This window comes from Bombina bombina, chromosome 1 (assembly GCF_027579735.1).
Source record: "Bombina bombina isolate aBomBom1 chromosome 1, aBomBom1.pri, whole genome shotgun sequence".
Taxonomy (NCBI): Eukaryota; Metazoa; Chordata; class Amphibia; order Anura; family Bombinatoridae; genus Bombina; species Bombina bombina.
This window is the reverse complement of record NC_069499.1, coordinates 16,117,097-16,132,217: the sequence shown is the minus strand read 5'-3', so window position 1 is coordinate 16,132,217 and position 15,121 is coordinate 16,117,097. Positions and strand designations below refer to the sequence as shown.

The window sequence follows — 15,121 nt, the reverse complement described above, 5'->3', positions numbered from 1 at the left end:
CAGCCCCCCCCCTGTTTCTCTAGGTACAACCTCCATATTTCCCCTTTGTGTCCCAGCCCCCTGTTTCTCTGGGTACAACCTCCATATTTCCCCTTTGTGTCGCAGCCCCCCTGTTTTCCTGGGTACAACCTTCATATTTCCCCTTTGTGTCCCAGTCCCCCCCTGTTTTCCTGGGTACATCCTCCATATTTCTCCTTTGTGTCCCAGTCCCCCCCTGTTTCTCTGGGTACAACCTCCATATTTCCCCTTTGTGTCGCAGCCCCCCTGTTTTCCTGGGTACAACCTCCATATTTCCCCTTTGTGTCCCAGCCCCCCTGTTTCTCTGGGTACAACCTCCATATTTCCCCTGTGTGTCCCAGCCCCCCTGGTTTCCTGGGTACAACCTCCATATTTCCCCTTTGTGTCCCAGCCCCCCTGTTTTCCTGGGTACAACCTCCATATTTCCCCTGTGTGTCCCAACCCCCCTGTTTCTCTGGGTACAACCTCCATATTTCCCCTCTGTGTCCCAGCCCCCCCTGTTTCTCTGGGTACAACCTCCATATTTCCCCTGGGTGTCCCAGCCCCCCTGTTTCCCTGGGTACAACCTCCATATTTCCCCTTTGTGCCCCAGCCCCCCCTGTTTCCCTGGGTACAACCTCCATATTTCCCCTGCAAGTCCCAGCCCCCCTGTTTCCCTGGGTACAACCTCCATATTTCCCCTTTGTGTCCTGGCCCCCCCTGTTTCCCTGGGTACAACCTCCATATTTCTCCTTTGTGTCCCAGCCCCCCCCCCTGTTTCTCTGGGTACAACCTCCATATTTCCCCTTTGTGTCCCAGCCCCCTGTTTCTCTGGGTTCAACCTCCATATTTCCCCTTTGTGTCGCAGCCCCCCTGTTTTCCTGGGTACAACCTTCATATTTCCCCTTTGTGTCCCAGTCCCCCCCTGTTTTCCTGGGTACAACCTCCATATTTCCCCTTTGTGTCCCAGTCCCCCCCTGTTTCTCTGGGTACAACCTCCATATTTCCCCTTTGTGTCGCAGCCCCCCTGTTTTCCTGGGTACAACCTCCATATTTCCCCTTTGTGTCCCAGCCCCCCTGTTTCTCTGGGTACAACCTCCATATTTCCCCTGTGTGTCCCAGCCCCCCTATTTTCCTGGGTACAACCTCCATATTTCCCCTTTGTGTCTCAGCCCCCCTGTTTTCCTGGGTACAACCTCCATATTTCCCCTGTGTGTCCCAACCCCCCTGTTTCTCCGGGTACAACCTCCATATTTCCCCTCTGTGTCCCAGCCCCCCCTGTTTCTCTGGGTACAACCTCCATATTTCCCCTGTGTGTCCCAGCCCCCCCTGTTTCCCTGGGTACAACCTCCATATTTCCCCTGTGTGTCCCAGCCCCCCTGTTTCCCTGGGTACAACCTGCATATTTCCCCTGCATTCCCCAGCCCCCCTGTTTCTCTGGGTACAACCTCCATATTTCCCCTTTGTGTCCCAGCCCCCCTCTTTCTCTGGGTACAACCTCCATATTTCCCCTTTGTGTCCCAGCCCCCCCTGTTTCCCTGGGTACAACCTCCATATTTCCCCTTTGTGTCCCAGCCCCCCCCTCTTTCTCTGGGTACAACCTCCATATTTCCCCTTTGTGTCTCAGCCCCCCTGTTTTCCTGGGTACAACCTCCATATTTCCCCTGTGTGTCCCAACCCCCCTGTTTCTCTGGGTACAACCTCCATATTTCCCCTGTGTGTCCCAGCCCCCCCTGTTTCTCTGGGTACAACCTCCATATTTCCCCTGTGTGTCCCAGCCCCCCCTGTTTCCCTGGGTACAACCTCCATATTTCCCCTGTGTGTCCCAGCCCCCCTGTTTCCCTGGGTACAACCTCCATATTTCCCCTGCATGTCCCAGCCCCCCTGTTTCTCTGGGTACAACCTCCATATTTCCCCTTTGTGTCCCAGCCCCCCTGTTTCTCTGGGTACAACCTCCATATTTCCCCTTTGTGTCCCAGCCCCCCCTGTTTCCCTGGGTACAACCTCCATATTTCCCCTTTGTGTCCCAGCCCCCCCCTGTTTCTCTGGGTACAACCTCCATATTTCCCCTTTGTGTCCCAGCCCCCCCCCTGTTTCTCTGGGTACAACCTCCATATTTCCCCTGCGTGTCCCAGCCCCCCCTGTTTCCCTGGGTACAACCTCCATATTTCCCCTTTGTGTCCCAGCATGTCCCAGCCCCCCTATTTCTCTAGGTACAACCTCCATATTTCCCCTGCGTGTCCCAGCCCCCCTGTTTCTCTGGGTACAACCTCCATATTTCCCCTGTGTGTCCCAGCCCCCCCTGTTTCTCTGGGTACAACCTCCATATTTCCCCTGTGTGTCCCGGCCCCTTGTTTCCCTGGGTACAACCTCCATATTTCCCCTGCATTCTCCAGCCCCCCTGTTTTCCTGGGTACAACCTCCATATTTCCCCTTTGTGTCCCAGCCCCCCCTGTTTCCCGTGGTACAACCTCTACATTTCCCCTGTGTGTCCCAGCCCCCCTGTTTCTCTGCGTACAACCTCCATATTTTCCCTTCCCTTTGTGTCCCAGCCCCCCTGTTTCTCTGGGTACAACCTCCATATTTCCCCTGTGTGTCCCAGCCCCCCCTGTTTCCCTGGGTACAACCTCCATATTTCCCCTTTGTGTCCCAGCCCCCCCTGTTTCCCTGGGTACAACCTCCATATTTCCCCTGTGTGTCCCAGCCCCCCTGTTTCCCTGGGTACAACCTCCATATTTCCCCTGCGTGTCCTAGCCCCCCTGTTTCCCTGGGTACAACCTCCATATTTCCCCTGCGTGTCCCAGCCCCCCTGTTTCCCTGGGTACAACCTCCATATTTCCCCTGCGTGTCCCAGCCCCCCCCCCCTGTTTCTCTGGGTACAACCTCCATATTTCCCCTGCATGTCCCAGCCCCCCTGTTTCCCTGGGTACAACCTCCATATTTCCCCTGTGTGTCCCAGCCCCCCTGTTTCCCTGGGTACAACCTCCATATTTCCCCTGTGTGTCCCAGCCCCCCCCTGTTTCCCTGGGTACAACCTCCACATTTCCCCTGTGTGTCCCAGCCCCCCCCCCCCCATTTCCCCTTTGTGTCCCAGCCCCCCCTCTTTCTCTGGGTATAACCTCTATATTTCCCCTGCATGTCCCAGCCCCCCTGTTTCTCTGGGTACAACCTCCATGTTTCCCCTTTTTGTCCCGGCCCCCCTGTTTCTCTGGGTACAACCTCCATATTTCCCCTGCGTGTCCCAGCCCCCCTATTTCTCTTGGTGCAACCTTCATATGTCCCCTGCGTGTCCCAGCCCCCCTGTTTCCCTGGGTACAACCTCCATATTTCCCCTTTGTGTCCCGGCCCCCCTGTTTCCCTGGGTACAACCTCCATATTTCCCCTGCGTGTCCCAGCCCCCCTGTTTCCCTGGGTACAACCTCCATATTTCCCCTGCGTTTCCCAGCCCCCCTGTTTCTCTGGGTACAACCTCCATATTTCCCCTTTGTGTCCCAGCCGACCCTCTTTCCCTGGGTACAACCTCCATATTTCCCCTTTGTGTCCCAGCCCCCCTGTTTCCCTTGGGTACAACCTCCATATTTCCCCTTTGTGTCCCAGCCCCCCCCTCTTTCTCTGGGTACAACCTCCATATTTCCCCTTTGTGTCCCAGCCCCCCTGTTTCCCTGGGTACAACCTCCATATTTCCCCTGCGTGTCCCAGCCCCCCCTGTTTCCCTGGGTACAACCTCCATATTTCCCCTGCGTGTCCCAGCCCCCCTATTTCTCTAGGTACAACCTCCATATTTCCCCTGCGTGTCCCAGCCCCCCTGTTTCTCTGGGTACAACCTCCATATTTCCCCTGTGTGTCCCAGCCCCCCTGTTTCTCTGGGTACAACCTCCATATTTCCCCTGTGTGTCCCGGCCCCCCTGTTTCCCTGGGTACAACCTCCATATTTCCCCTGCATTCCCCAGCCCCCCTGTTTCCCTGGGTACAACCTCCATATTTCCCCTTTGTGTCCCAGCCCCCCCTGTTTCCCGTGGTACAACCTCTACATTTCCCCTGTGTGTCCCAGCCCCCCTGTTTCTCTGCGTACAACCTCCATATTTTCCCTTCCCTTTGTGTCCCAGCCCCCCTGTTTCCCTGGGTACAACCTCCATATTTCCCCTGTGTGTCCCAGCCCCCCCTGTTTCCCTGGGTACAACCTCCATATTTCCCCTTTGTGTCCCAGCCCCCCCCTGTTTCCCTGGGTACAACCTCCATATTTCCCCTGTGTGTCCCAGACCCCCCTGTTTCCCTGGGTACAACCTCCATATTTCCCCTGTGTGTCCCTGCCCCCCTGTTTCCCAGGGTACAACCTCCATATTTCCCCTGCATGTCCCAGCCCCCCTGTTTCCCTGGGGACAACCTCCATATTTCCCCTGTGTGTCCCAGACCCCCTCCCCTGTTTCTCTGGGTACAACCTCCATGTTTCCCCTGCGTGTCCCAGCCCCCCTGTTTCCCTGGGTACAACCTCCATATTTCCCCTGTGTGTCCCAGCCCCCCCCTGTTTCCCTGGGTACAACCTCCATATTTCCCCTGTGTGTCCCAGCCCCCCTGTTTCCCTGGGTACAACCTCCATATTTCCCCTTTGTTTCCCAGCCCCCCTGTTTTCCTGGGTACAACCTCCATATTTCCCCTGTGTGTCCCAACCCCCCTGTTTCTCCGGGTACAACCTCCATATTTCCCCTCTGTGTCCCAGCCCCCCCTGTTTCTCTGGGTACAACCTCCATATTTCCCCTGTGTGTCCCAGCCCCCCCTGTTTCCCTGGGTACAACCTCCATATTTCCCCTGTGTGTCCCAGCCCCCCTGTTTCCCTGGGTACAACCTGCATATTTCCCCTGCATTCCCCAGCCCCCCTGTTTCTCTGGGTACAACCTCCATATTTCCCCTTTGTGTCCCAGCCCCCCTCTTTCTCTGGGTACAACCTCCATATTTCCCCTTTGTGTCCCAGCCCCCCCTGTTTCCCTGGGTACAATTTCCATATTTCCCCTTTGTGTCCCAGCCCCCCCCTCTTTCTCTGGGTACAACCTCCATATTTCCCCTTTGTGTCCCAGCCCCCCTGTTTTCCTGGGTACAACCTCCATATTTCCCCTGTGTGTCCCAGCCCCCCTGTTTCTCTGGGTACAACCTCCATATTTCCCCTGTGTGTCCCAGCCCCCCCTGTTTCTCTGGGTACAACCTCCATATTTCCCCTGTGTGTCCCAGCCCCCCCTGTTTCCCTGGGTACAACCTCCATATTTCCCCTGTGTGTCCCAGCCCCCCTGTTTCCCTGGGTACAACCTCCATATTTCCCCTGCATTCCCCAGCCCCCCTGTTTCTCTGGGTACAACCTCCATATTTCCCCTTTGTGTCCCAGCCCCCCTGTTTCCCTGGGTACAACCTCCATATTTCCCCTTTGTGTCCCAGCCCCCCCTGTTTCCCTGGGTACAACCTCCATATTTCCCCTTTGTGTCCCAGCCCCCCCCTGTTTCTCTGGGTACAACCTCCATATTTCCCCTTTGTGTCCCAGCCCCCTGTTTCTCTGGGTACAACCTCCATATTTCCCCTGCGTGTCCCAGCCCCCCCTGTTTCCCTGGGTACAACCTCCATATTTCCCCTTTGTGTCCCAGCATGTCCCAGCCCCCCTGTTTCTCTGGGTACAACCTCCATATTTCCCCTGCGTGTCCCAGCCCCCCTGTTTCTCTGGGTACAACCTCCATATTTCCCCTGTGTGTCCCAGCCCCCCCTGTTTCTCTGGGTACAACCTCCATATTTCCCCTGTGTGTCCCGGCCCCTTGTTTCCCTGGGTACAACCTCCATATTTCCCCTGCATTCTCCAGCCCCCCTGTTTTCCTGGGTACAACCTCCATATTTCCCCTTTGTGTCCCAGCCCCCCCTGTTTCCCGTGGTACAACCTCTACATTTCCCCTGTGTGTCCCAGCCCCCCTGTTTCTCTGCGTACAACCTCCATATTTTCCCTTCCCTTTGTGTCCCAGCCCCCCTGTTTCTCTGCGTACAACCTCCATATTTCCCCTGTGTGTCCCAGCCCCCCCTGTTTCCCTGGGTACAACCTCCATATTTCCCCTTTGTGTCCCAGCCCCCCCTGTTTCCCTGGGTACAACCTCCATATTTCCCCTGTGTGTCCCAGACCCCCCTGTTTCCCTGGGTACAACCTCCATATTTCCCCTGTGTGTCCCAGCCCCCCTGTTTCCCTGGGTACAACCTCCATATTTCCCCTGCGTGTCCCAGCCCCCCTGTTTCCCTGGGGACAACCTCCATATTTCCCCTGTGTGTCCCAGCCCCCCTGTTTCTCTGGGTACAACCTCCATATTTCCCCTGCATGTCCCAGCCCCCCTGTTTCCCTGGGTACAACCTCCATATTTCCCCTGTGTGTCCCAGTCCCCCCCTGTTTCCCTGGGTACAACCTCCATATTTCCCCTGTGTGTCCCAATCCCCCCCTGTTTCCCTGGGTACAACCTCCACATTTCCCCTGTGTGTCCCAGCCCCCCCCCCCCCCATTTCCCCTTTGTGTCCCAGCCCCCCCTCTTTCTCTGGGTATAACCTCTATATTTCCCCTGCATGTCCCAGCCCCCCTGTTTCTCTGGGTACAACCTCCATGTTTCCCCTTTTTGTCCCGGCCCCCCTGTGTCTCTGGGTACAACCTCCATATTTCCCCTGCGTGTCCCAGCCCCCCTATTTCTCTTGGTGCAACCTTCATATGTCCCCTGCGTGTCCCAGCCCCCCTGTTTCTCTGGGTACAACCTCCATATTTCCCCTTTGTGTCCCGGCCCCCCTGTTTCCCTGGGTACAACCTCCATATTTCCCCTGCGTGTCCCAGCCCCCCTGTTTCCCTGGGTACAACCTCCATATTTCCCCTGCGTTTCCCAGCCCCCCTGTTTCCCTGGGTACAACCTCCATATTTCCCCTTTGTGTCCCAGCCCCCCTCTTTCTCTGGGTACAACCTCCATATTTCCCCTTTGTGTCCCAGCCCCCCTGTTTCCCTTGGGTACAACCTCCATATTTCCCCTTTGTGTCCCAGCCCCCCCTCTTTCTCTGGGTACAACCTCCATATTTCCCCTTTGTGTCCCAGCCCCCCTCTTTCTCTGGGTACAACCTCCATATGTCCCCTGCGTGTCCCAGCCCCCCCTGTTTCCCTGGGTACAACCTCCATATTTCCCCTGCGTGTCCCAGCCCCCCTATTTCCCTGGGTACAACCTCCATATTTCCCCTGCGTGTCCCAGCCCCCCTGTTTCTCTGGGTACAACCTCCATATTTCCCCTGTGTGTCCCAGCCCCCCTGTTTCTCTGGGTACAACCTCCATATTTCCCCTGTGTGTCCCGGCCCCCTTGTTTCCCTGGGTACAACCTCCATATTTCCCCTGCGTTTCCCAGCCCCCCTGTTTCCCTGGGTACAACCTCCATATTTCCCCTTTGTGTCCCAGCCCCCCCTGTTTCCCGTGGTACAACCTCTACATTTCCCCTGTGTGTCCCAGCCCCCCTGTTTCTCTGCGTACAACCTCCATATTTTCCCTTCCCTTTGTGTCCCAGCCCCCCTGTTTCTCTGGGTACAACCTCCATATTTCCCCTGTGTGTCCCAGCCCCCCCTGTTTCCCTGGGTACAACCTCCATATTTCCCCTTTGTGTCCCAGCCCCCCCCTGTTTCCCTGGGTACAACCTCCATATTTCCCCTGTGTGTCCCAGACCCCCCTGTTTCCCTGGGTACAACCACCATATTTCCCCTGTGTGTCCCTGCCCCCCTGTTTCCCAGGGTACAACCTCCATATTTCCCCTGCATGTCCCAGCCCCCCTGTTTCCCTGGGGACAACCTCCATATTTCCCCTGTGTGTCCCAGCCCCCCCCCCCCTGTTTCTCTGGGTACAACCTCCATGTTTCCCCTGCGTGTCCCAGCCCCCCTGTTTCCCTGGGTACAACCTCCATATTTCCCCTGTGTGTCCCAGTCCCCCCCTGTTTCCCTGGGTACAACCTCCATATTTCCCCTGTGTGTCCCAGCCCCCCCCCCCTGTTTCCCTGGGTACAACCTCCATATTTCCCCTGTGTGTCCCAGCCCCCCCCCCCCCCCATTTCCCTGGGTACAACCTCCATATTTCCCCTTTGTGTCCTGGCCCCCCTGTGTCTCTGGGTACAACCTCCATATTTCCCCTGCGTGTCCCAGCCCCCCTATTTCTCTTGGTGCAACCTTCATATTTCCCCTGCGTGTCCCAGCCCCCCTGTTTCTCTGGGTACAACCTCAATATTTCCCCTTTGTGTCCCAGCCCCCCTGTTTCCCTTGGTACAACCTCCATATTTCCCCTGCGTGTCCCGGCACCCTTTTTTCCTGGGTACAGTCTCCATATTTCCCCTGCATTCCCCAGCCCCCTTGTTTTCCTGGGTACAACCTCCATATTTCCCCAGCATTTGCCAGCCCCCCTGTTTTCCTTGGTACAACCCCCCAAATATCTCCTGTACTTCCCAGGCACAGCCCCCCATATTACTTCTGTCCCTCAGTTTGACTTTCCCCATTTGTCTGGGTATAGTGTTTGCCCTACACCTGCAGCACAACTGGTGAGTAAAGCCAGGAGGGTGAGATGTGCCCCCCAGCTAGAGGAGGAGACAGCTATAAATGGGGCTGTTGGAAGTTTAAGAGAGCAGTGTGGTTGGCTGGTAGCTTTAGAGTAACATATGGCATTACAAGAAGCACAGCTGGAAGTAGCATTTCTATCGCTGTGAAGTCAGAGCAGCTGACTCTCCAGCTTGCAGTGTAATTAGTCCCAGCCTCCTCCTCCTCCTCCTGCTGCTCACTCCCTGACACAGGGACACTCAGCACCACAATCCCTGCAATGCTGGAGAGGCAAGCTGGCTCACACTAGCCATCCCTGGGGCATCTCCCATGCTCTGTGCCATCCCTTGGCAACAAAGGGGGCAGGTAAGGCTCAGTCTTGGTAAACTTGTGCACAGACTAACACTTGTCTAAACTGCTGTGCACAGGCTAACACTTGGCTAAACTGCTGTGCACAGGCTGCCCTGTTAGCTAAACTTTATCAGTGCAGATGTTTTTCCTCTTTAGAAAGTGTCTAGAAAAAAAGTTTTTTTTTGTACAGGAGAGAAGTTTGTTTTATAAAAATATTTGTTGCTGTAAAATCTCATTTTTTATATATTTATCTTTTACAAGTCTGTGAATTCTGTTAGTTTTGCTTTTTTCTGCCTTTTTTTTTAAATTTAATTTTGTTTTATTTCTTTGTGAATTTTGTTAGTGGCATAAATGTAGTTGTAAAATGTCTTTAAGAAATGTTCAGAAGACAGCAAAAGTTACAGCAGCCAAGTTCTGTGTTTCACTGGCAGCGGTTTCCATAACTACTTGCTGCACTGACCGAAAGGGACAAAGCTTGGAAACTGCTCCTTGGAAGCTTTTGTTTATTTAAAATCAAGTTTTTCCTGTTCGGAGCAGGTGCAGGAGGGTGAGTGATTTGTTACAAGATGCAACTGCTATTGAAAAATGAACAGTAAACGTTATATATATGGGGCTTGGCTGCTTAGCTTGTCAGTTGTTTCTTTTGATTCCAGCTGCTAAGAGGCTTTAGTTTACAGGGGGTATTCAAGTTTTTCCTGTTTTTTTTTTAACAGGTTATGAAGGAAGAATGGAGTTTCCAGACCATAGCCGCCAGTTACTGCAGTGTCTGAGTCAGCAGCGTCACCAAGGCTTCCTGTGTGATTGCACTGTTGTAGTTGGGGACGCTCAGTTCCGAGCCCACAGAGCTGTCCTGGCTTCCTGCAGTATGTACTTCCATCTTTTCTACAGAGACCAGCTAGACAAAAGGGATATTGTGCATCTGAACAGTGACATTGTTACGGCCCCAGCTTTCAGTCTGCTGCTCCAGTTCATGTACGAGGGGAAACTGGAGTTCAACAACCTCCCAGCTGAAGACGTATTAGCTGCCGCCAGCTACCTGCACATGTACGACATCGTCAAAGTCTGCAAGGGCAAGATGAAAGATAAAGAACTTCTCTCAGGTGACAAAAGTGTGGACGATGGGTCAGATTTGGAGAAAGAGGATGGCTTTGTGGATACTGATGTGCATAAAGAACACATCTCAGACACTGGGAAGAAACAAACAATTGCTGCTGCGGAGTATGTGAGACCCATTTGGAAAGAAAAGGTCACCCCTCTCCCTGCTTGGTCTCCTGATTTGATAGGTGTCAATTCAGTTTCTGCAGAGGCTGTTTCATGCACAACAACAGCTGGAAAAACAAAAGCTAATGTCAATAGTCCGTCATGCCCTTTGGCCCAGAGATCTGCTAACCATACACAGCTTCAGAGCGAAGGGGATTGTGCTCTCGATTTGTCATTCAAGCCTATGTCTGGGAGAGATTCCTTACACCCCTCCTACGTCTTTGGACAGCTGGCTTCCGACAGCCAGCAGCAGGGCACTGTGCCACTTGTTAAAGATGAACAAGACTTGCTGTCAGAGCAGGAGAACAGTGAAGCCAGGAGTCCAAAGAGCCAACACGTTGGGAACTTGGCCAAAAGTCTAGTGGCTGGCTTGGGACACATGTTTCCTGTGAACGGTAATTCTCATGTTAGAGGAGACGACTTGTATCCAGAACGAGAGGAAAGTGAAGATGACATGGACTCATCAGAAATTACCACGTCCGGTGTCCTTGTGTCTCCGGGACATATCTGTATTTGTCCTCTCTGTAGCAAAGTGTTCCCAAGTCCGCACGTGTTGCAGCTCCACCTCAGTACACATTTTAAAGATCGAGATGGATCTCGCATCAAGATGTCTCCAGATGGTTCTGTGCCCACGTGTAACATATGTGGCAAAACCTTCTCGTGTATGTACACCTTAAAACGTCACGAACGGACTCACTCGGGTGAAAAACCTTACACCTGTGGCCAGTGTGGAAAAAGTTTCCAGTATTCTCATAATCTCAGTCGTCATGCGGTTGTGCACACTAGAGAAAAGCCGCATGCGTGCAAATGGTGCGAGAGACGATTCACCCAATCAGGTGACCTGTACAGACACATCCGCAAGTTCCACTGTGGCCTGGTGAAGTCTCTGGTGGTATAACAGGAAAATACACTGTTGTATAGCTGATAAATATGCCCAGGGCACCACCACAATCTGCTGGACACACACTGTTTCATTTGCATCAGAAATATTTTAAAAAATGTATATTTTTAAAAAATAATATATTTTTGTATATGCTAAAAATGCAATGAAGAATGTTTAAATCAAGTTCTGATAGTGAATGTTGGTGATGCAGATGACGGGAGACAATTGTTATTAGGTGACAATGTTTAAATCAAGTTCTGATAGTGAATGTTGGTGATGCAGATGACGGGAGACAATTGTTATTAGGTGACAATGTTTAATATCGTATGTTCTGCAATTTTTTCAAATTGCCAATTTAAAGGGACATCATACTCAGTATTTTCTATCATCTAAATGAAAAGGCAGCAGATAAACAGGTTAAAAATAGTTGTGCATGAAAAATTATGAAGTAAAAGCTTTTAATGGGAATCCGGAAGTGCAGGTGATACGTAGGTATCCGTTGCTTATTGGCTGATAAAGATATACCCCATAGAAAAAAAGTTTATTTGGCATTTTGAACATCTGTTTTTCTAAAAAGAAAGCTCTTTAATACATTTTTAGATGGAACATAGGAAATGTTTGAGTATTTTGCCCCTTTATGTAAAAAAAAGACAATTTTACAAAATTAACAGCAAAAAAGTATTGCAATGTCAGATGTCCTATATCATTTGTAGCTTAAATTGAGCATGAAACAGGCGTTAACAGCAAACATGAAACTTTGTGTGCACTCAAAACTACCTATATTTATATCGTCATATTCATTTCAACACAACTTCCAATATGTAAGACGATTTAAACATACAAACGTCACCATTATCAGTAAAAGTGACCATTAATTTATTAAGGTTGATGTAGGAAATTTTCTGTTTCTGCAATTCCTTAACCCCTTTGCTGCCAGAGGGTGTATCTGTGTGTTGCAGCACTGTGGCAACTCAGGTGGTTAAAATAAGGAAACTGTTGACATAGGAAACATTTTATTATATTTTTTATTTCTGCTCCATACTTCATTAAACTAATGAAATATGTGGCTTCAGAAAAAAAACCAGTGACCATCTGTAAAGTTTGTAGTAAGCATTGACTATTGCTTTTATAATGTGACACTGAGTCCAATTGTGCTGTTGGATCAGTATAAAATATACATCAGTTTTATTGTGTGATTGTTTTTTCCCCCTCCTTGTTACTTAACCCCTTGTCTGCCAGCTAGAGCTGCAATGCATTGTCTAACTTTCTGCTGCAACCGAGGGGTTAAATAATAGTAAGAAAAGAGAAGCGCACAATACCATGTTTCATCTGAAGCAGATGAGCTGTTTAGTTCTATTTGATACTAGTTAGTGTTGCCAACAGCTGTAAAGTCCCTTAACTTGTATAAAATCAGACTAATTAGCTGTCTCTTGTACCTATTATTCTAAACGTCCCTAAATCCCCCTGATATTATAACGTGTGTCTGTTCTCATAAAAGCTCATTCCAGTTCTGTACCACAATGCTTTTTGTATCTTCAACAACAATTGTCACATATGATTAGAGTTCCTCCCCTCTCATTACAATACTAATTCAGTCTTTTTGACAAGAACAAGCACTACTGTATAGAAAATGACTCTAAAAGTATTTAATGGCATTAATAAGTCCAGTATGGATCAGTAAAGTAAATTGACTTAACCCCATGGCTGCTGGAGAGCTGCAGGGCATGCATGGTATCTTGCTGTCTGGTAACCAAGGGGTTAATCATAACAAAAAGTTTGTTTTCTATAAACAATACTTCACCTACAGATGTAATGTGATTTTCTTTTGCAGACTCCTTCTATTTATAACACAAGAGCAGATTGTTAAATATTTTTTGTTGTGGCTGTTACATTCAGATTGAACTATGGTACAGTATGTACTTATATATATATTATTATTATTTTATTTTTTTGTGAATGTTTAGTAGCTGGAACACTGATTCTATTTATGGTTAATTATATGATTTTTGCTGTGATTGGAAATAGCACTGAAAAGATATTACTAAAAAAATAAGTTATTGTGTTTTCTCCTGATGGTACTTGATATAGTATTTATTAGTTTTTTATGTGAAATATGATTTATAATTTAGATTTTTTTTGGTTTGGATTATTATGATTTTAGTTTTGTGTCTCATTTAACCCCCTTTCACATTTACAGAAAATCTCTGAAAGTGTCTGAAACGGAAATAGTATTTTTATTTTGTTTTCTTTAATTTATGTATACTTTATAAACCAGATAAAGTATATTGTAAAGCACTGGGAAATAAAGATACTTTTTTCCGCTGATTAAACCTCCATGGACAAAAATAATATATATATTAGTTTTAAAATCTTAAATTTTTGTTTACAGAAATGTGAAATGTGCTACTCTCTGTTAACCAGCTTATGAAACTGTCTTTTTCAGTTAGTTTAACTCCTTTTCTGCCAGAGAGGACTGCAATATATGTTTCTTTAACAGGCAAGGGGTTAAAAGCAATGCCATTTGCACTTAATGTTTATTTTTGTTATTTACACTAATATCTTTTTACCATTTGTACACACATTGCACATTAGTTATGTGTAATAATACTCTTGGATTACACTGGAAATAAAAAGTGCTGTGAAATTCTACTGCATCTGGGTTTTGTTAGGGTGACAATATTTACATGGAAAAAACACTAATTTTTTTTTTTTTCCTGTGTAAAGTTTTTTTTTACTATATAATGTAGATAAACTGATGGCTTGGAATATATTTTATAAGAAAATATGTTGCTGTTCTACTGAAAAAACTAGATTTTTTTTTATTTTGTAATGATTTTTCTTAGATTGTGTGTGAAGATAAATTTGTATACTCCGGTATATTTGTTTAAACTGACAATCGTGAATAGGATTAATGTCTTAATATATTATTATTTTTGTTTTGTTTTTTTGTTACAAAATAAAACTCAAATCTGTTAGAAATCACAAACTCTGATCTCTGCTCTTTGTTGTCTCGTGTTTATAGCCGCTTGTGCGCTCAGAAAAGCAGATGTTTTCCCCCAAATAAAGAAAAGCTGCTAATCTAAAGATTGTTGCCTGAGCGAATGAATAATTTGATGAAATCAGGGCATTTAGTGGCACTTGGTTAGTTGGCCACGAGGACGAAGCGTCATCTGAAAACAAAGGAAACTGTCTCCAGAAATGAAAGGGACATATCCTGCGAAGCAATTGTTAGTCGTAATGACCCTATCGCTGCTGCCTGTGATTATTATTATCAGGTATTTGTAGAGCGCCAACAGATTCCGCAGCGCTGTGATTGCACGAATCTTAGTAAAGGAACCACTTGTCACAACTTCTATCAAATCAACTTTACTGAAAAGTTCTGTATTGTTTGTTACTAAAATAATCTGTAAACGTAAAGGGCTCTAAATAAATGTAAAGCTAAGTTTAGCCTGAGAATCACATGCGGGTGCTGTTTGTTTGTTAAAGGGATATGAAACACATGATGATTTATTCATGATTCAGACAGAACAGGAAAATGTAAACAACTTTCTAATGTAGTTCTATTAGCACATGTTCTTTGTGCTTTTGGTATCTTTTGTTGAAAAGCAGGACGTAAGCTTAGGAGCCGGCCCATTTCTGGAGCACTTTATGGCAGCAGTGTTGCAAGATTGTTAACCATTTGCAAGAGCACTAGTTCCTGTCATGTAGCGCTCCAGATGCTACCTAGGTTTCTCTTCAACACAGAATATCATGGGGGAAAATTTGTTAATAGGAGTAAATTGGTTTGTTCTGTCTGAATCACAAAAGAAATGTCCCTTTAATGATGCTGATTAAATATTTAAGAAGGTGTAAAGTTTTAGTGTCCATAAACATCAAAAAACTCCAGCCACCAACTTCATTTAAAAGACCTTTATTTCTTCATCTTGAGTCCCAATCACATACAACGTTTCAAGCCTGCACTCGGCTCTTAGTCATGAACATCCACTATTTTGAATTTAGTAAAGTTTTAGTGCCCATAAAGCGACAGCGCTGCCATATTGTCAGCTAATCAGGGCCACTTATAGATTAGACACTAGC

General features: G+C 48.5%; 2 protein-coding genes across 2 annotated transcripts; one reads left to right on the top strand and one right to left on the bottom strand.

Moving 5' to 3' along the window:
- Positions 1–3,752: 3,752 nt before the first annotated feature.
- LOC128649701 (uncharacterized PE-PGRS family protein PE_PGRS10-like) lies at positions 3,753–6,425 on the bottom strand. Its single transcript, XM_053703116.1, has one exon. The coding sequence runs from the start codon at positions 6,423–6,425 to the stop codon at positions 3,753–3,755; it is 2,673 nt and encodes an 890-aa protein (XP_053559091.1).
- A 2,312-nt stretch (positions 6,426–8,737) lies between these two features.
- Positions 8,738–14,030, top strand: ZBTB42 (zinc finger and BTB domain containing 42). Its single transcript, XM_053697257.1, has 2 exons — positions 8,738–8,916; positions 9,615–14,030. Exon 2 carries the CDS (start codon positions 9,629–9,631, stop codon positions 11,057–11,059), a length of 1,431 nt encoding a protein of 476 aa, XP_053553232.1. The 5' UTR covers positions 8,738–8,916; positions 9,615–9,628; the 3' UTR covers positions 11,060–14,030.
- The last annotated feature ends 1,091 nt before the right edge of the window (positions 14,031–15,121 follow it).

Bases quoted from the DNA above. Each gene is read 5' to 3' on its own strand.
- LOC128649701 (XM_053703116.1), bottom strand. From the start codon at position 6,425: ATGGAGGTTGTACCCAGGGAAACAGGGGGGGACTGGGACACACAGGGG.
- ZBTB42 (XM_053697257.1), top strand. From the start codon at position 9,629: ATGGAGTTTCCAGACCATAGCCGCCAGTTACTGCAGTGTCTGAGTCAG.